The sequence below is a fragment of the Panicum virgatum genome, chromosome 7N (genome assembly GCF_016808335.1).
Source record: "Panicum virgatum strain AP13 chromosome 7N, P.virgatum_v5, whole genome shotgun sequence".
In the NCBI taxonomy this organism is placed as follows: domain Eukaryota; kingdom Viridiplantae; phylum Streptophyta; class Magnoliopsida; order Poales; family Poaceae; genus Panicum; species Panicum virgatum.
In genome coordinates this window covers 45,543,577-45,562,899 of record NC_053151.1, presented here as the reverse complement: position 1 = coordinate 45,562,899, position 19,323 = coordinate 45,543,577, and the positions used below count along the sequence as shown (strand labels likewise).

General features: G+C 47.3%; 3 protein-coding genes across 4 annotated transcripts; 1 reads left to right on the top strand and 2 right to left on the bottom strand.

The window, feature by feature from the left end:
* Positions 1-6,771: 6,771 nt before the first annotated feature.
* On the bottom strand, positions 6,772-8,147 carry LOC120682716. The gene is made up of 3 exons (XM_039964714.1): positions 7,924-8,147; positions 7,758-7,833; positions 6,772-7,661 (listed from the first exon to the last, which is right to left on the bottom strand). The coding sequence occupies exons 1-3, from the start codon at positions 7,945-7,947 to the stop codon at positions 6,979-6,981; spliced, it is 783 nt and encodes a 260-aa protein (XP_039820648.1). The 5' UTR covers positions 7,948-8,147; the 3' UTR covers positions 6,772-6,978.
* A 654-nt stretch (positions 8,148-8,801) lies between these two features.
* Positions 8,802-12,562, bottom strand: LOC120681574 (APO protein 1, chloroplastic-like). 2 transcript variants are annotated; one of them, XM_039963106.1, is made up of 6 exons: positions 12,305-12,562; positions 11,998-12,097; positions 11,859-11,914; positions 10,635-10,993; positions 9,446-10,498; positions 8,802-9,356 (listed from the first exon to the last, which is right to left on the bottom strand). In XM_039963106.1, the coding sequence occupies exons 2-5, from the start codon at positions 12,032-12,034 to the stop codon at positions 9,664-9,666; spliced, it is 1,287 nt and encodes a 428-aa protein (XP_039819040.1). In that variant the 5' UTR covers positions 12,035-12,097; positions 12,305-12,562; the 3' UTR covers positions 8,802-9,356; positions 9,446-9,663. The 2 variants fall into 2 exon arrangements, with proteins under 2 accessions (XP_039819040.1, XP_039819039.1); XM_039963105.1 differs by having other exon boundaries at positions 11,998-12,094; positions 12,305-12,547.
* A 5,447-nt stretch (positions 12,563-18,009) lies between these two features.
* On the top strand, positions 18,010-19,027 carry LOC120681469 (cysteine-rich and transmembrane domain-containing protein WIH2-like). The gene is made up of 3 exons (XM_039962966.1): positions 18,010-18,193; positions 18,336-18,528; positions 18,684-19,027. Exons 1-3 carry the CDS (start codon positions 18,175-18,177, stop codon positions 18,727-18,729), a joined length of 258 nt encoding a protein of 85 aa, XP_039818900.1. The 5' UTR covers positions 18,010-18,174; the 3' UTR covers positions 18,730-19,027.
* The last annotated feature ends 296 nt before the right edge of the window (positions 19,028-19,323 follow it).

Below are 19,323 nucleotides of genomic sequence, written 5' to 3'. Positions count from 1 at the left end.
TTCATCTCATGCTACTCAATTAGACCGTACAATTAGTTATTTTTTCAACTACATTTAATGTTCCATGCGTGTTTCCGAAAATTCGATGTGACGGGTACTGTACAAATTTTTTTTAGAAGGGCGTTAGGTACCTGAAATTTTCAGTTCAGAGATCATGATGAAATGAAACAAATTGCGTACCATTTCCACGAAAAAAAAGTGATGTACCAGTTCCATGTATTGTTTCTAGATTACGAAATAGTATACCAAGTATCATAGCCCCAATACAGTATACGTAGAGAGTTAAAGTTGCCCGATCGATTCGTCCTATCAGAATGATCAGTTGAGCCAGTCAACAAAAGCTAGAGTAGCAAGCTTGCAACCGAGCTTGAGCAGGGCCCTGTTTAGTTCCCTTCAAAATTCCAAAACTTTACAAGATTCCCCATCACATCGAATGTTTCAATGCATGCATGAAGTATTAAATGTAGCTAAATAAAATAACTAAGTATACAGTTAAATTGTAATTTGCGAGACGAATCTTTTGAGCCTAGTTAACCCATGACGGGACAATAATTATCAAATACAAACGAAAGTGCTACAGTGTTTTACACCCAAATCTTTACGCAACTAAACAAGGCCCAGGATGTGAAAAGAGCATGGGGACACCTACGGAGACGATATGTGAACAAAAATACGCTCGCTACAGCCGCGCTGCTGAGCTGCACCCCTGCAACCGTCACAACCAATTAGGCTCTACTATATAATTAGTGTGACGATTAGTTTGCAAATGAGCACTTATATATTTAGAGTAATTAATGGTCTATTTGGATTTTGCAAGATTTTTGCGGCTAGGTCGTACATTGTGAATTGTTAAAAGCTAGGGTCCTGTTTGGATTATATAACCCAAGTAATAAGAGGCCAGATGGAAAAGTTGGATAGTGGAAACTACACCTGCACTGCACAGAGGCACAGCCTCACAGATTGAGAGAAAGCTCAAGCCTCCTCTACCGGGCGGCAGCATGTCTGGTAGCTCGGCACGTGGACACGTGGGTGCTACTGGCAAGTCTGCGACGATGTATTCAAAATCCCAAAATTGAATTTTTTTTATAAATCATCTGCATGTCTGCATGATGTATTAAATATAGTTAAAAAATAAATCACATTATACAAATGGATTGTAAATTACGAGACGAATCTAATGAACCTAATTAGAGTGTGATTAGATATTAAATTGCTACAATAAATCTATGGTAAACATGTTCTAATGATGAATTAATTAGACTCATTAGATTCGTCTCGTAGTTTACAGACGAGATCTATAATTAGTTTTGTGATTAGTCTACATTTAATATTTTAAATGTGAAAAATTCTCTTCCAAAAATCCCAAAATCCAAAATGAACTAGCAAATGATGAGAAGAAAGGCGGATCGCGATCGCGTGCAGAGGCCGGCGAAGCAACGAATCTGGGCCGGCTGCCATGCCCGGGTCTGCCCCTGGTCCTTCAGCGCGAAGGCAAGGGCGGCCCCGCCCTATCCCCTCGGAACGGAGGCAGGGGCAGAGCCGGGAGACGGGATGGGGGGACTGTGGTGGGGCCGCGCGACTTTTGTGCTGTCTCTTTCGCCTCTTTCTCTTTGATCGGAACCGCCGTGTTCCAGAAAGTTCCTGCTTCCACGGCAAGCTGCCTCATCTTTTCCAAAAAAAAAACAATTAGGCTCTAAGTATATAATTAGTGTGACGATTAGTTTGCAAATGAGCACTCATGTAAATAGAGTAATGGTCTATATTTCAATATTTGGATTTTGGAAGGTTTTTGTGGCTAGGGCGTACATTGTGAATTGTTAAAAGCTAGGGTCCTGTTTGGATTATAGAAGCCAAGTAATAAGGTTAGTCTTTATGGAAAGTTTTATGGTGTTTCATGCACAATAAATTAGTTGTCACATAAGCAATTTGGATGACATGGCAATGATTTAAAGAAGAGAGATGGAAAGGGTTTCATCTAAATGAAACCCCACATACACTGTTTCCAAGTCATTATGTGTCTTACAATTAAATGTAATAAGCACATAGAAAACACCAAAATTGAAATCTTGCATTGTAGGGGTTGTTTCATCTATGGTTTCATGATATTTTAGATGATGTGCCAGTATTGAAAATAGTGAGATGAAACCACCCACTGGAAAAGCTAAGAGGCTAGATGGAAACGTTGGATCGTGGAAACTACACCTGCACAGAGGCACAGCCGCACACATTATTGAGGTTGTCCACACCGGTGTCGGTAAAACACCCGCTAAAAGCTATAGCATATGAATGTACCGTTTTTTTTTGCTGCAGCGGCGCCCGCTATGCCAAACGCTACGGTTGCGGACGAAGCTCAGCACGCCAAATCTAGGGGAGATAGCGGCCGTCCACTACGCCGCGACGTGGCGTGGGGCCCGGCTCCGGCCGTTGCTCCCCGCCTCCTGCGCTGCTAGAGGCCGGGCCGCCGCCGCCACAGCACGCCGCGTCGGGCCGCGCTCCGCCATGGCCGCCGCCACGAGCTCTGCCATGGTGCCGCGCGCGGATCCGGCCGGCGGAGCTTGACACGGGCCTCCATGGCACGCTGCAGAGGTCGACGCGGCCCATCGCCGCTGGGATCTGGAAGAGAGCGTGCGTCGGGATCTGGAGGAGAAGGAGGGACGAGCAGACGAGGGGGTGTGCAGGGGAGGTGGCCGGCCACTGCAAGCCAGGGAGGGCGCCATCGTCGTGCCTTCTGCCGGCCACCGCCATGGACGCCGCGCGCAGCCCCTCCACCTCGCCATGGACGCCGCCTTTGGGGGCACGACGCCGCCACGCCTCCACGGCCCGCTCGCGCCGGATCGAATCGACGCCGGCGGAGCAGGGGAGGGCCGTGCCTGCCTTGCCGCCGCCCCGCCACGCCGCCGCGAGCGCGCGCTGCTCTGCGGCCTGAGCGCGCGCGTCGCTTCGCCGCTGCCCGCCGGCCGTTCCGCGCGCCTTGGCCGCGCGCCTGCCCCGCCGCCGCGCTGGCCGGCCGCGCTGGCCGGCCACGCAGGCCGCCGCGCGCGCTGCCCGGCCACGCAGGCCGCCGCGCGCGCTGCCCTGGTCGGCCGCGCAGGCCGCCTCACCGCCTGGAGAGCAGGGGAGGGGCGGCGCCCAGAGAGCAGGGAAGGAGGAGAAGTCGGCGTGGGGAGAGGAAGGGGGAGAGAGCAGCCGAGGAGCCCCGCCGCTCCGGTCGCGTGCGATGGAGCCGAGGAGCCCCGCGGCCACAGCTCCACCAGCTCTTGGCCATGGCCGCCGGCCAGGGACGGGGAGGGAGAAGGGGGCCAGATCCGGCCGCGCGGCACTGCAAACTGTGCCCCGCGCGCGCCGTGGAGGAGGGCCGGCGGCCGAAGCAGCCGCCGGGGCGGAGCAGGAAGGGGATGGCGGCGGGCAGAGCAGCCGGCGGAGACAGGGGAGGAGCGGGGAGGAGAGAGAGCGACCGGGGTGGGATGGTTGAGAAAAAAACTATGACAAGTGGGACCCATAGTTGGGTAGTTGATATACATGATGAGTATAGAGTATGAACGAGTGCAGAAAAATTAGATGTAAAGGAGAGAATATTTATGACTAGGACATAATATTTTTTTAGAAGATGAATTTAGAGTATGACGAGTGCAGATAGTCTGAGAAAAAACGCAAGCCTCTACCGGGCGGCACCATGTCTGATAGCTCGACACATCGACACGTGGGTGCTACTGGCGAGTCTGCGACGACAGCTAACGACCATGGCGACGGCTGCTAACGACACTACTAGGAGTACGATGATGAGAAGAAAGGCGGATCGCGATCGCGTGCAGAGGCCGGCGAAGCAACGAATCTGTGCCGGCTGCCATGCCCGGTTCTGCCCCTGGTCCTTCAGCGCGGAGGCAAGGGCGGCCCCGTCCTATCCCCTCGCAACGGAGGCAGGGCAGAGCCGGGAAACGGGATGGGGGGACCGTGGTGGGGCCGCTGTCTCTTTCGCCTCTTTGATCGGAACCGCCGTGTTCCAGAAAGTTCCTGCTTCCACGGCAAGCTGCCTCGTCTTTTCCAAAAAAAAAAACGGCAAGCTGCCTGTGCTGGGCCCGTTCGGATTTGGGTCCGTGGCGGCTGTGCGCAGCCCGAGATGGGATGTAGCAGGCCCCGCCAAATTTGGGCCCTCTTCCTGATATCAGCCTGTTGGGCTACGTGGGCTCGCGTAAGCAAAAGACGACCCGGACTCCAAAATCGCCGGATTGCGTGGGCGGCGCACACACTTGTCGGTCGAGTTGTTGTAGGTTAAGCTCTTGCAAATAAAAAAAAATGACCTGCGGGGACGCGGGGTAAGACCGTCCCCACAACATTGTTTTGAGAGGTAGAATGATCTTCTCACATCAGGTTAAGAAAACCCCCGAACTACTGCCCCACCCGTATACGGGGACCCGTCGCCTTGTGAGTTAGGCCGGGCTCCACGGTGCTTTGGACATGAGACAGGCGGGGGGGTAACCGGAGGCGGAAATTCGCCCCTTCCAGGAGGTAAGCACTCTCTTGTAAATAATAAAGAGTCAGCCGAATTTTTGCGAGGAAATGAGCAACGTCTAAACTGCAATGAGAGAGATTGGCCGCAAGCTAAATGCTAGCTGAATTTGAACGACGGCACCAAAATCTGGTGAGGTAAGCACTCTCAAAGTTTCGTTGCGAACCGGATACGCTGTACTACACTGCTACTGTGTCACCAACCAGCACCAAGCCACCAACTGACCGTGGGTCGCCTTGACATCATCGTTAATTAATTGTTTGTGTCATTTTCAACTCCATTGCAAGAGTGCCTACAGCACTTTTTGATGAAGCGGTGGATATTGTAGCCTCTAAAGTTAGAAAGTACCTTTTTTTGCGAGAGGTTATTAGTTTGTTACAAATTAAAATACATGACGCCATCAAAGTCACCAGATGATTGTTTTAAACTAGCAAAGTTATCAAATAATGTCAACCAATATTTTGTTCTTTTAATATTAATAATGTAGTATCTTGGAACTGGAACCTGGTATTGTAGAAACTACTCTTATATATGTCGGAACCTTGGTTACCAGTAGTAAACTCTCTCCGTCCTAAAATGTAGCGCATTCTAGAGTTCAAATTTTATACTCAAATGTAAGGCATTCTGGGTTGAGAATGAATCAAACCATCTTAATTGTACATCATTTTCGGGTCTTTCCCAATAAAAAGACGTGCATGCAGTTATGTAGTGGGAAGTGCATGTGGAGAAGGTGCATGGGAAAAAGCATGGTACTTTAATTAGCATATATTTAATTACTCAAATAAAGTCTCAATGCTTAATAATAGGATTAGGAGAGTCTTTTCTCCATCTCCATAATCTATTATAAAAATCATAGAATTACCTACATTTCAGAACGGAGGGAGTATATCTTTATGATATTTATATATTATAATTGTGAACATATAAAAGAACAATTTATAAACTCATGTGGAAAAGTACTACTATTTCTGTATTTCGTACTTCCTACGTTCCAAATTATAAATCCTTCCAAGAATTTTAGAGAGTCAAAATTTTCTAAGTTTGACCAAATTTATACAACAACATAATAATATTTACAATACTAATTAAGTGTCATTAGATTCTTTGTTGGTTATATTTTCATGGTATATTTATTTGATGTCATGAATTTTTGTGTTTCTCTCTATAATTTTGGTCAAACTTTAAAATGATTTGACTCTCTAAAACTTTTGGAATACCTTATAATTTAAAACGGAGGGAGTATCTCATAAGATCTTACGTACTAGTAACCCAATAATAAACAATGTAGAAGCTACTTTGGAGATCATGTCGGTAACCAAATTACTCCCCTCTCTCTAATCACTCGATGCCTTTGCGGTAATGTACTAAGGGCAGATACATTGCTACACGTCATCCGTCTCCTAGGTCATCTCATGCAATGCTACATAAGATTTTTGGTGATGTGGAGGAGAGAGAGCAAGGTGTGAGAAAGAGGTGGTTGCCTCGCGAAACAACTGCCTCATAGGCTAAAATTTAGGAGTATGAGACTACTTCTCACCATTGTATGAGTTGTTGTCATGCAACTCAAAATATTTCTTTATTTCATCCACAAATCAAGATATGTAGTATAAATACGAGACAACTAAAAAGACAAGTCATTGTAGAAGTTGGTCGTCTCAAACTTACGTGTCACTGCATGAGACTGTCTTCAGACGACACTAATATACTTGCCCAAATCACGCTTACGCGTGAAACGTAAGGTGCGGTCCAGTTCGATCAGCCTCTCTCCATCGCCTTTAATTATTCCCTCAGCTTGTTGAACGAACAAACCCAGTTCAAGACCAAAGCAAAAGCACCCCCGCCGGGATTACGTTCCCGAGCCTCCAACGCCACACTCCCCTCTCTCAATCTCGATCAGCCATGGAATCGGCGACGGCGACCAGCGAGCAGGGCGGGCCACGGAGCTCAGCAAAGCCACCTACCTACCTACCTACCCCCACCGCCGGCCCGCGAGCGGCCGTTTCCACCCGACGCCGAATCATCGATAAAGCCTCGCCTGGGCCGCGCGATCCTAAATTCCTCGGCTTTAATTAGTTTCCGTTGCTTTCTTCTTCTTCTTCCCCCCTACCCGGCCACTCCACCCGTGCTGGTGGTGTGTCCTTGGCGTACCCACGGGGCGGCGATGGGACGCCGCGAAACAGTGCCGGAATCGCGCAACAGGTCCCGCCCGACAGCGACGCGACGGCATTCTTCTTCTCCGATTGGTATATCATGTTCAGAGAATGGAGAAACCAAAAGAATTCGTTTGATTCTTGGGTCGGTTACAGTTGTTACACTGCGCACGCGCGGCAGACGCATCGCCATCGATGCGATCTGCTCGGGGGGAAAAACGACACGGTAAGGAATGAAGCAGGCTACGGCGGTCGGGAGCGGCGCTGAGGGTGACGACGTCCATGGCTGGCCGGGTAGACCGGCCGGCCATGTTGATTGCTTCACATCACGCGGCAGCCGACCGTGTTGTCGTCGTTGAAGAAGTCCTCGTCGAAGCGGGAGGGCTGCGGCCGGAGCTGCCGTGGAACACCCATCGGCACCTGCATGACCATGGGCGGCGGCGGCATCGCGTAGTAGCCGCCGTAGTACGGCGCGGGGGCCGGCGGGTAGTACGCCGGCACGTGCACCGGCACCACCATCGCCGGCTCCGCGCGGTGGTAGTGCTGCTGCACCTGCACCTGCGGCGCCGGCGCCGGCGCTTTGCCGCCGAAGCCGTCGGCGTCGCCGCCCTTGGCGTTCGCGTCGGCGTCTTTTGACGCCGCCCCCGCCTTCCCGCTGACCGCGTGGTCGCCGCTGCCGCCATCGGCGTCGCAGGCGCGCGCGGCTTTCTTCGTGCACTTCTTGCATTCCTCCTCCTTGCACGCCGACGCCGCGGCCTTGTCGCCCCCCGTGCCCTTGCCGTCATCCTTGATCTTGCTGCTCTTCTCCTCCTCCGCCGGCGCCGGCCTGTCGCTGACGTCCTTGGCGCCGCCCTCCTCGCGCCTCTTGCCGTTCTCGGAGGGCGTAGGCAGCACCTCGGCGATCTTGCCGACCTTGGACAGCTTCTTGACGAGGACCCTGGCGTCCACGTCGCCGACGATCGTCACCCTGTCGTGCGACGGCTGGATCTCCGTCCTCAGCACGCCTGCACGCGTGGAGACACACGTCAGCACCATGTCTCTTGGAAACAGAGCAGAGCCCAAATGCAGCAGAGGCATGAATACAGAGCTACGATCTCGACCTTTCAAGCTCATAGCCTTCATCACCTTCCTCCTGCACCCGTCGCAGCAGCTCACGTTCACCTTCAGATCAATCCTCTGCGCGACGATTCCACCGATCGAGCCATGTCAGCCAATGCAACACAACACAACTACACAAGCAGTGGATCACTGAGCAAGCTCCGGTACCTTGAGCTCTTCTTCCCTAGCCATGGCGATGATGACTACGGCGCAGGAGCTCGCCGGAGAGGCTAGAGGCTCTGATTGGGAGCCGATCAGCGCTGACAGCTGCCGAGTGCTGATGCCTAGCACTGCCGTTGCTGCCGCGTATTTATACACGGCCACATCGGCAGCTTTCGCAACTGGACCATTGGATTCCCAAACGCCCACGCTCCGTTGCTTGATCCCGAGCTGTATTTTCTTGCGCTATTTTAATCGCCCCAGCCCCTAGGACGAGCTATATACCGGGACAACTCAAACTCGTGTACTTGCAATGCAGCGGCCCACTCCTTTTTTTCTGTCATTTTTTTCCTGCTTGCACCAGCATCATAGTTCATAGATTCATTGGCTGTTATGTGACGACAGATTCTTTGGCCAGCAAAATAATAATGATACAAGCTCTAATGATGATGTGCCGCGAATGTTCTTCTCTGAATCCCTATATGCTCTTCTAAACTGATGTAAGATACACATATTTCTGAAAGCAGTCAAGCTTCAGTCCTAGTCCTAGCTGGCATATTTGTTTACACTTTACAGCAGTCGTAATTGAAAATGGTCTAGGATATCTGCAGTTCATCATAGAATGTTACTCAGTATAGTGCTTTACCTCTCAACATACAATTGGACTACATGGCTCTATTTCTCACCATCCAAATCATATACAACACAAAAGCTACCATCCATTTTATACAATTTCAACCATATATTAATAATGAAGTTTCTTTTTCTGAAATCCTGTATTGTTATTCACTTATTCTAGAATGAAAATTGCACAAAACTTGAAAGATCAGTTCAAGGCTAGCTGACAAGCTTGTTCACATAAGTTGCACTGCAAGTGCTCTAGGATCTTTGCTGGCACACAGGGATGCATCTTTTCTCCATGGCTCATTTCTCACCATCCATTTGATAAACAGCTCAAAACATTTCGTAAGCATAGTTAGTGAACAGCTATCTGCATAAGTAGCCTCTACATGCATGTTACAAAGTAGTAGTACACAGCAAAAAGGAGAACATAATATGCCTACGATCTGGTAGAACTATACATGTCGCCATACGCCCAAAGTGTCGATCTGGGGACGGGCAGAAGCGCACAGCCTTTTAGCCCATGATTAATTACAACCAGGCGCACAAATACCCGAACAAACCGCCGGCGATTAGTTTAATCCAAAGCACTTCCTCACAATTAAGCATGGTACCCTGTTACCGGCAGAGAAACGGGAGGCCATCTGTATGATAACGCCTGAGGCATTCTAAGTGCCTCACAGTCTAGCATAGACAGGAATAAAGCTAGCTGTGGCCATTAAACAAGGTGGTATGGACATCATACATGTTGCAGAGGCCATCCTTTTTCACTTTCAGGCAATCAGAGTTGTTCCCGTGCGTCCTCGGTTCATGCGCTAAACCTACAAAAGTAGCAGTCCAATTAGAGAAATGAATCGAATAGAATTGCTGAAAAGGCGATGGTAAGGGATACAGGATATTCGGGGATCACCTTTCAACGAATACTTAAACCAGGTCCTTGGATCAATTTAAAATTCTGATCGATCATGATTTAGCTATGATACTCGCCTACTTATGTTATACAGACTGATTTCTGCTCCCTGAACTTTACGGTTACAGGACCAACAGCCCCAACTACCAGAACATGCCTGGAAAAAGGCATCTTTGGTTCAAGTCTACTCTGGTGCAGGTAGAAGTAGAATGTTCTTCTCATGCAGCCCACCGAGCTTCGTCAGAGTCTGGAATGACAATATCAGTCCTCATCATCGGCCTATACTCATCTGGTATTGTAGCTCCAGCCTGCACACACAGCTCTACAACAGCCGGAGCTTTGCCATAGAAACTCCTGAGAGAGGATCTGAGAGGAGGGCCACTGGGGTCAGGGACATGCCACACGTAGTTAGGCGGGATGACCTCGTCGATCACTGCGTCCTGCCACCCGTGCTTGCCATCCCGCCACTGGTGCTTGAAAGCTCCGCAGAGCTTGACATTGTGGCCCCATGGACCAACATGGACCTCAGAGCAGTAACCGCATGCTTTCACAGTGTACTTGCTCATCAGCTGTTCGACGCCTCGCCTGACATTGAGGTATGCTTGCAGTGTCCTCTCTGCAAGATCTTTCACATTGGATGGTGAAGGTGACTGGCCCTGTTGGTTGCTGAATGTGTCAAGCTCAGCAAGCAGAGATACACAGTCTTCTGACCGGTGTGGCTTGGGCTCATCAACAAACTCACCACGGCTAATCACCTTCTTGCCTATCATTCTGACAGGAGAAGTCCGTCGCCTTGAGGGATATTGCGGTAAGTCAACGCCAGCCTGAATGCATAGTTCAACGATTGCCGGAATCCTGTCATAATCAAACCTGGTCTCATGCTTGACTCTCCGTCCAAATGGATCAAAAAGATGGTAAGACTCGATCGGGATGAGAACATCATTGATGGAACCTCTAGCCCAAGAGTGATGACTGTTCCGATGCTGGCTTCCTGAGCCATAGCAGTCTTGGATCTGGTGGCCAACCGGACCAACATGGACTTGAGGACACTTTCTGCAAAATCACCAACCAACAAAAAAAGTTCAGGATTCTTGACAAATCATTTCAGATAATGCCGATTTCATGTATGCCTACATAAGAGCGTCTACAGATAAACCTGCTCACACACATAAGCATTTGTTTTGGTTACCTGCAACCATAAACTGTAACAACATTCAGAAGTTGAGAGAGTCCTCTGATGAGCACTTTCCAGTTATCAAGGACGTCATAAGCAACAGGAACAAGCTCTGGCACAAGCAAACCATTCTTTGGGGCTTCAAGAGGCTTCTCCATCCGCATTTGTGCAAGCCTCTTATCTCGCCGAGAATCTTGCAACATCTTTTTAATCGGAACAGGAAAGGGTTTCTTTTTGTTTTTTGGTTGTAATTCTGGAAGATCAACATTCTGCGGTTGTTGCTCATGCTTCGCTTGCCTCTTATAAGTATCGGGAGAGTACTCACAGCATGTCCTTGTCAGCTTCCAGACAACTCGTTGTGGTTGAGATCCTACCTGAACTTGTAAACAAAACAGACAAGTGTAAATTGGCCTTCTTTTTGCATACTACAGTACTTGTCCACAAACCGGTTTCGGAGCGAAAATGAACAGAAGCTAAGAATTTTATGATCATATAGCATTCAGTACCAACCATCTCCATGGGTCATAGTAATGTGTTCGAGCTGTTAGTCTGAAATAGTATTGGGGTTTTCCCAACTGGTCAGTTATACTGAAGGTATTTTCTCTATATGTTGAGACAGTTCGAAACCCCAAAGACTGCAAATGAACAATAAACTGTTTGTGCATACTATCTGCTATGTGTAGTATAGTGCAATCTGAATAGGTGACTTGTAAAGCAAAATCACTAGTGTTGTCAAAATGACACTACAACAAGTGCGAACATGTAAGACGACAACAACAATGGAAAATGTTCCTACCCAGTTGGATAGAGCATTCAAGAAGAAAACAACCGATCCTTCAGCAGACTCCATAATTAACAGTAACGAAGATCAAGGGCATACAACTGATGCCAAACTGTATATGGCAGGTACTGACGAAGTATTTCTCTGCAATGGACTCTAAAAACAAATAAACCAACCTCCCTTTTGATCACCTAGAAAGACTGGATGGAAACTTTGTGCTGAATGGCCTAACCTATATATACAGTTTCAGTTTTGTTTTCTTCAATCACCATAATTATATGAAAGTAAATTAACTTTCCTTTTTCTATCACCTAGGAAGACTAGATGGCACACTTTGTGCTGAATGGCCTAAACTATATATGTAATTTCAATTTTATTTTCTTCAGGCAACATAATCACAGCTGAAGTACTGATTTTTTTTTTTGAACGAAAAAAAAATCAGTACTTGAAGACAGTACCTTCACTGCTTTGTTTATTCTGGTTCTGCCGACGCCAATCGAGCTAAAGGAAACACCTGAACAAAAGGTAAACGTAAGAAGCTGGCAATACAGGATTTAAAATGCCATAACAAAACGCTCAGAAGGTAATGGGACTTACTGTTAAGTATCTCCATGGCAATAGCTGAAGCCCGCATCCAAAATTCTTCGTTGAAGAACGTATCCCCCTTGCGGTCAATGCATCGGCGCAGGTTTAGCTACTTGTTAAGAGAAATAGAATGGTTAACCAAACGGTGCAGGGGCCGAATTATCGTTTGTAGCATGGCATGGCGTGGGGGGATTCAGGCATTCAATCGATAGGGATAGGCTTCGGACTCCATTGCTCGAGGACGAAGCAAAGGAAATGGGCGGACGGAACCAAGCTAACTCTCGGCACAGTCCACGCAAGCAAGCTACGAATCCCTTACCAGCAAGCAACCGAAGAAATCAAATCCTAGTCTGGACGGGTCTGCGCTCCCAGCTGAGCCTGTAGAGGGTTGGATTTGGGGAGGAGGCTTGGGGACGGTCAGCGCGGCTGCGCCGAGAGGGCTTTCGCGATGGCGAGGGAACGGCGAGGAGGGCACGACGCACGACGAGGACCAGACTGCCCGGCGCCCGGCCCGGCGAGGTGATTGGTGAACTCGGGATGAGGTGAACTGCTCCAGCTCTCGTGCCGCAAGAGGAAGAAGCGGCGCCTCACCCGGATGGAGGAAAATATCGTCCGGACGTGGGCCTTCATGGGCCCTTTTGCTTCTGAAAGGCCGAAGGTTTAGTAGCTATAAGACGCGTTCTTTTCTTTTTTATATTTAAAAAAAATAAAATTTCTAAAATATAGGTCCGTTTTGAAAAATTTCAAAACTACCCCCGATCGCCCTATGGGGGGCGACAGGCCCTAGATGTAATTTTTTCTTCAAATTTGCAACAAGGACCATGACCGAAAAAAATGAAAGGGGCCTGTCGCCCCCCCGGGCAACCGGGGCCCCCGCCCACAGGCGCGACAGGGGGGCCTGTCGCCCCCCCCCCCCGCGGGCGACAGGGGGGCCTGTCGCCCCCCTCCTCGGGCGACCGGGCCATACCCCCTATATAAGCATCCGACCCTCATTCACTCCTCATTTGAGCCCGAAAATTCCACCAAAAATCTAGAAAAAAAGAGAGGAGTGAGGAGAAGGAAAGCGGCGAAGTCCTGCCGGATTCCGCACTTGTGATCTGCAGGTTAGTACATTTAGTTTATGTATTTTTCCATTGGTATTGTAGAGTAATTTAATTTAATTAGGGCTATAGTAGAACCATTTAAGTAGGAGTTTAATGATACTTTAGTTACGTAGTAGTAAATTAGTTTAGAAAATTAGTACTACGCATTTATTATTACAATTGCAGTATTATTAGAGACGTGTTTATAAATTAATTACGATTTAGAATAGAATTTTGCATATGCAGTATAGAATTTGAGTGTCATCATGTAGTTATGAATACTTATACGTTGTAGTTGAATTTCATACTTAGTTTTTACGGATTATTTAATAAGGTAGTGAAGTAAAGAGTATAACTCAATAAGTATTCTGTGATATACAAATATGTCGAGCAAGATGCAGTTTCAAGTATTTTATGGTGACTACAATGTTTTGTATGGGCCAAATGGAGTAGACATTTCTGTCTTTAAGTGCACATCTAGCGCCATAGATAAACCTCTGGAAAGGAGTTTTGGTTCCATATGCCATAGATAACCGTAGAGAACCGTGGCCAAAATGCAGACATGGTGAGGACTGCTTGGTGCAGATGTGCACCGACGAGATGGATGGCGGTCGGCGTTTCTTTAAATGTCCACACGCATAGGTAATACTCGTTTGTTTTATTTCTTTATCTTCAATGAGACACCTTACATGAAATTTGTTTTGCAGTCTTCCGATGCTCCAAAAAACTGTGGTTTTACTAGGTGGGTCGATCCTGCACCAATTGATTCTGTTCAGGAGTTCATCGAGTACCTCCAGATAAAGATCTTTGATCTGGAATGCAAGGTGAACCATTATGAGGAAGTGAGCGAGGGTAACAAAGACGACGAAGATGATGATACCAACAATGCTGCCGGTTCACAGGATGAACCATGCACTATTCCTTACGGCAACTGCCTTTGTCACAAGAAGAAGGGCCCTGCGCCTCCGGCACCACCGCCTGCACCACCTACAATGGGTGGATACTACAAAGAAGGCTCAACACAGTTTGCTATGTGGGGTACGGCTACTAGGACTACCCTAGTGGTAGTCCTAGTGCTAGTGACATGTTGCATCGTTGTGTTTATTGTGTTTTTTTTTAAAATTACCTAAGTCATGTTAGGTTAGTCTGGAATCTGTTTACCGTAGTTTGCAACGGGTTCTGCCATGCCACTGCATGTGTGATGTGTGTTTCATTATCGTTGTATTATGATGTTAAATTTGATGGTTCACATTCACTGTGTTCGGCTGGTCTACTCTCCTCCAGCGTTACAGTAATTTTCTCTCACACCACTCCAGCCACCAGCTCCAGCTCCAGCCAGCCCAACAGTATTTTTCTCTCACAGCATTCCAGCTCCAGCCTCCAGCTCCAGCCTGCCGAACGCAGTGATTATGTAATGCATTTTCTTAGTTCTTATTTCTTATCGTTATATTAATTAAATGTGTGTTTTTTAGTATTTTATTGACATGAAAAGCTCCGAAAATATTAAGGACAAGTTCAAACATTTCATAGATTCCCGGCTAAAACTGTAAATTAATGGTAAAAGTTACAACACACAGAGTCAAGCTCTCAACTAAAAACACAAACAACTAATTGCAGTGGCATGTGCACGCGACAAAGTAATTTCTTGTTGCATCTAAACCTACCATGCCTTATGGAATGTAAAATGACGGGATTACATGGTACTACTCTACTGAGTGCACCGAGGATATTTGCCCTTCCTAATTACTTCGGCCCCGGCATCTTTCGCACGGCGTGCCCTCTCTCGCTTTCTCTCTCTGTCAGCTTCACGTTCGGCCGCCGCCTTACGATCCACCTCCTCCATCCTCTTGCGGATCTCTTCTTACTCTTTCTTGCGCTTCTCCTCTTGCTGTTCCTCGTGCTTCATTCGGCGCCAACGTTCTGCAGCCCACCTTGCTTGTTGTTTCACAAAGTTTTTTGCCTGCTGCGACTGCACGGTGTCGAACCACTGCATAAAATCACAAAGAGGCGGAGGAGACTTTGTCCAACAAAAATTAGAATCATAACTCAATGTTAGGTCACAAAGAAAAATAGCGTATGTTGTCCTGCTACCTTGGCCCGGTCTTTGCCGTATCGCTTAGGTGGATCATATTCGTTGTTCTCACACATAAAGAACCTCATGCCGTAGTCATCTCCTAAAACCTCAGATTGCATGAACTTGCATAACGAACCGCAAAAGCACATTGGAACATCAATTCCTTCAGGTACGGTGGCTACACACTTGCTCCACGGAATGTAGGTTGATCCTGATGAAGACATTGGCGCTATAGTGTGGTGCGCAAAATGACGAATAATGATTTAAATAATGCACATATTGTATACCAAATCGATGCGTGAAAATATAGGTACTGTCATAATTCTATTGTCTTATGCTGCAATTTCAATAAGGTACTGTCATAATTCTATTCTAATGCAAAATTAATTTAAAAACAAGTCTGTAATAGTACTCAAATTGTAATACTAAACGAGTGTTTTAAAGCACCAAATCTAATTCAGATAATCCGCTAATTAAATTAAATTGTTATACAATATTAACGGATTCATACGGAAGTTACCGGTAGATCACAAGTGCGAAATTCGGCCGAGCTTCGCCGCTTTTCTTCTCCTCATCCCTCTCTTTTTTTCTGAATTTTTAGACTCAAATGACAAGGGAATGGGGCCAGGGCTTATATAGGGGGGAGGGACCCTGTCGCCCCTGGGGTGGGCGACATGCCCCCCTTTCATTTTTTTTCGGCCATGGACCTCGTTGCAAATTTGAAAAAAAAAATTACATCTAGGGTCTGTCGCCCCCATAGGGCGACCGGGGGTATTTTTGAAATTTTCCAAAACGGATATATATTTTTGAAATTTTGATTTTTTTTAAATATAAAAAAAGAAAAAAGCTTCTATAAGACTTGGGCCTCTATTCCCTAAGGCCAGCCATTTAGGAGCGTATCAGGCCCGAACGAACATTGTCAGGAGGTCGACCCGGAGTTGAACCAACTCCGGCCCAGAACGTATGGATGCGCAAACTGCAAACCAAGCGTGTAAAAAAAATAGTGGCCTAAAGAATTGATTTTGAGATCTGTCAAAGAATTAATATTGGGAAGGGAAGAACTCCACTCACCGTTCCCAAAGTGACTAAAAGAAATTAAATCTTGCCCCCTCATCCGCGGGCCCAGCACATGATCGTTGATTGGTTTAGATCCCAAATTCAAAATTCCAAAAGATTTGTAAATCGCATGTATGGTGTATTAAATGTAGTCGAAAAAAATCACATTACACAAATGGACTGTAAATCGCGAGACGAATTTAATGAACCTAATTAGGCCGTCATTAGACACTAAATTGCTACAGTAAAGCTACAGTAAACATATGCTAATGACAGATTAGTTATGCTCATTAGATTTGTCTCGTAGTTTATTTATAGGCGAGTTCTGTAATTAGTTTTGTGATTAATCTATGTTTAATACTTTAAATGTAAAAAGATTTCCTTTTAAAATTCCAAAATGAGAAAACTAAACACACGGTGAATCACCATGATCGAATGGAAGGTAGCTTTCTTCCTGTGTGTGTGTGTGTGTGTGTGTGGTGAGGAAGCAAGATATCCAATGCTAGGTTTTATTTTACAGTTACAAAGGAAGTAGTAGTCTTTGGAGTATTTCCTTGAGCTGTTCTTTAGCCCTTAAAATATCCCTTGGATATCTCTCCAAACAGGGCCTTTAATTCCATCGAATTGGATACAGAAACCTCTTATTGTCTTAGAAAGAGTGAACACACAATTTATCTTGATGAAACCTCTTCATTTTTCCCTCTTTAAAATTGTCTTACTATATCACCAAATTGCTGATGTCTCGCATCATTTAATTTGAACAACATTCTTACAAACTTCTACAATAGTAGCCTAAAAATTTATAATTTGTTTTTTTTTGTTTCTACGAGGGGATGGTTTTGTGTGAATTTTCTTCTTATACTTTGGCGTTTGTCCTCGATTTATTCTCCGGTAAAATAAAATAAAAAGTATCTTGATAATCCAAAGAGGACCTTCGATCTGGAAGCATTTTTAAATGTATGGGCCGGGGTCATCACAAAGGGTTTGAACATTCAGCTATATGCTTGCATCGTTCATCGAGTTTGACCAGATAGGCGTCGTGAGCATCAATTATTCAACACAATAGAGAAACAAAGCCGCGAACCCACCCTTCACCTAACCAAGAACCTGATTCGCGGCGCCGTTCGAGAGTACTAAACAAAACAGTGGAGCTGGTAACCGAAGAACCCGAAGCGACTGCAGCAGCAGCAGGAAACGTCCAAACGGAAGAAGAAGAGATCAAGTCTTGTAAACTTGTCATTTGACCATGGATGCTTAGGGGTTAAGGATGTGAGCAGTGTCTCTGTCTCGCTCATTGCAGCAGATGATCAGAGATTTGATTTCAGCAACACGAAGACATCCATATAAATATTTTTTTTGAATAGCATATATAAATTAAGATTGGAACGGCAGAGACGGCGGAAGAACTAACCGGGCGGAGTCGCGTTCACGGCGGCCGGAGCAGATCGCCGGCCGTAGCTCCCTCTTCCTCATTGGCGCGCCACCGATCCGACCTTTGAAAAAGCACGATGCATGGCTTCGCAGTCGCAACGACGCGTTGCGTGCGTTGTGTCATGTGTGGACTCTCTCAGGAAGACGAACCCACCCACCAACGAACGGGCTAGCCAGTAGGAGAAGACGAGTATAGACGGCTGATTCGGCAGGTGGCCAGGTAGGTGGCATGGCATTTGCGACCGGCGCCTCTCTCTGAATTTTCAATCTTTTCTTTCCAGTTTCATTGATTTAAGAAAACGAGGCGGCTTCTCTGAATCTGAACGCCTGGTGCTGTCAGTTTGTCCTTTAGTTTTCCGTTCCTCCTTGGACTACGCGCCTAAGCAACAGAGCAGGTTGGCACTAGGAAAAAAACGTGCTTTACAGCTCGGAGCCCAGTGCCTACATAAGGACTGGCCTCTTTGAAGGTGACCATCTCCTGTGTTATCAGTCCCTGTTCGGCTTCCTAGAGTTCCAGCTGGTGTTGGCCGAGCAGAGACGAAGGCCATGAGCTACCAGCCTTCAGGTACTTCAGAGTTCTGATCAGTCGGCCAGTCGCCCGTGATCCGTCCATGCTTTTCTTGCTACCTGACCTGACACTTCGTTCCGAGGAGGAATTGTGTAGCTCTGATCTGATCGGTGTGAGTTTGCTGGTTCTGCTTCTGCAGCGTACCCGCCACCGGGCACGGCGTACCCTCCGCCGGGCCAGCAGGCATACCCGCCGCCGGCCTATGGCGCGCCGCCTCCCATGGCCGGGTACCCGCCGCCGGCCTATGGCGCGCCGCCTCCCATGGCCGGGTACCCGCCGCCGCCCCCACCGCCACAGGAGTCCAAGGGCAACGACGGCTTCTTGAAAGGATGGTAAGATATCCTGACACCGTCGTCTACGAACCCGTCGGCTGTCTGTCTGGCATGCACGCCACCACTTACTACCCCTAGATCGCTTCTGAATTCGTGCTCTGCTAATTGACAATGTCTCTGATCTGTCTCTGCCTGTCTATGTTTCTGATCTGCAGCTTGGCGGCCATCTGCTGCTGCTGCCTGCTCGACATGTGCTTCTGACCTCTCATCAGGGAAGAGAACGTCCAGACTGATCCTTCATGCAGGCGAATAGAGCTGTTTCTGAGTCATGATGCGTCTTTGTTTACATCAATGTATCTGTTTTGCCCTTGTTATGAATTTATGATCATGGTGTTGGTGTACCCGCAAACTAGTAGATCTTTGGACTTCACTAGCTGATCTATAGGTTTTTCCTTTTTCCTTTTGGAGTTCCTTGTGTGTGCTCTGAAAAAGCATCTCCGATCAATCTGTACTTGGTTTGGTGCTTGATTATTGCCGTACTCCACGCCTCCTTCTCTGACCCTGCATCCTCTGGATAAACGTGTGTGGGTGATGGATGTTGATTTTCAGCGCCCCGTTGAGTTCAAGAGTGTAAATGTACCAAGCTGTCATTATATAGTCCAAAACAAAGAAAGACCGGATCATTATTATGAAAAAAATCTCAGGCGACGAAATCTATTGGAGAAAATTTGGCATATTCTGAGTATTCTTTTTAACACATTATTTGACCCTCGTCTGAAGAAATGACAGGTACAGAATATGCTGCACGGCCAAACGAAACGCATCGGCATATCCAACAGAGCTGATTACAACAAA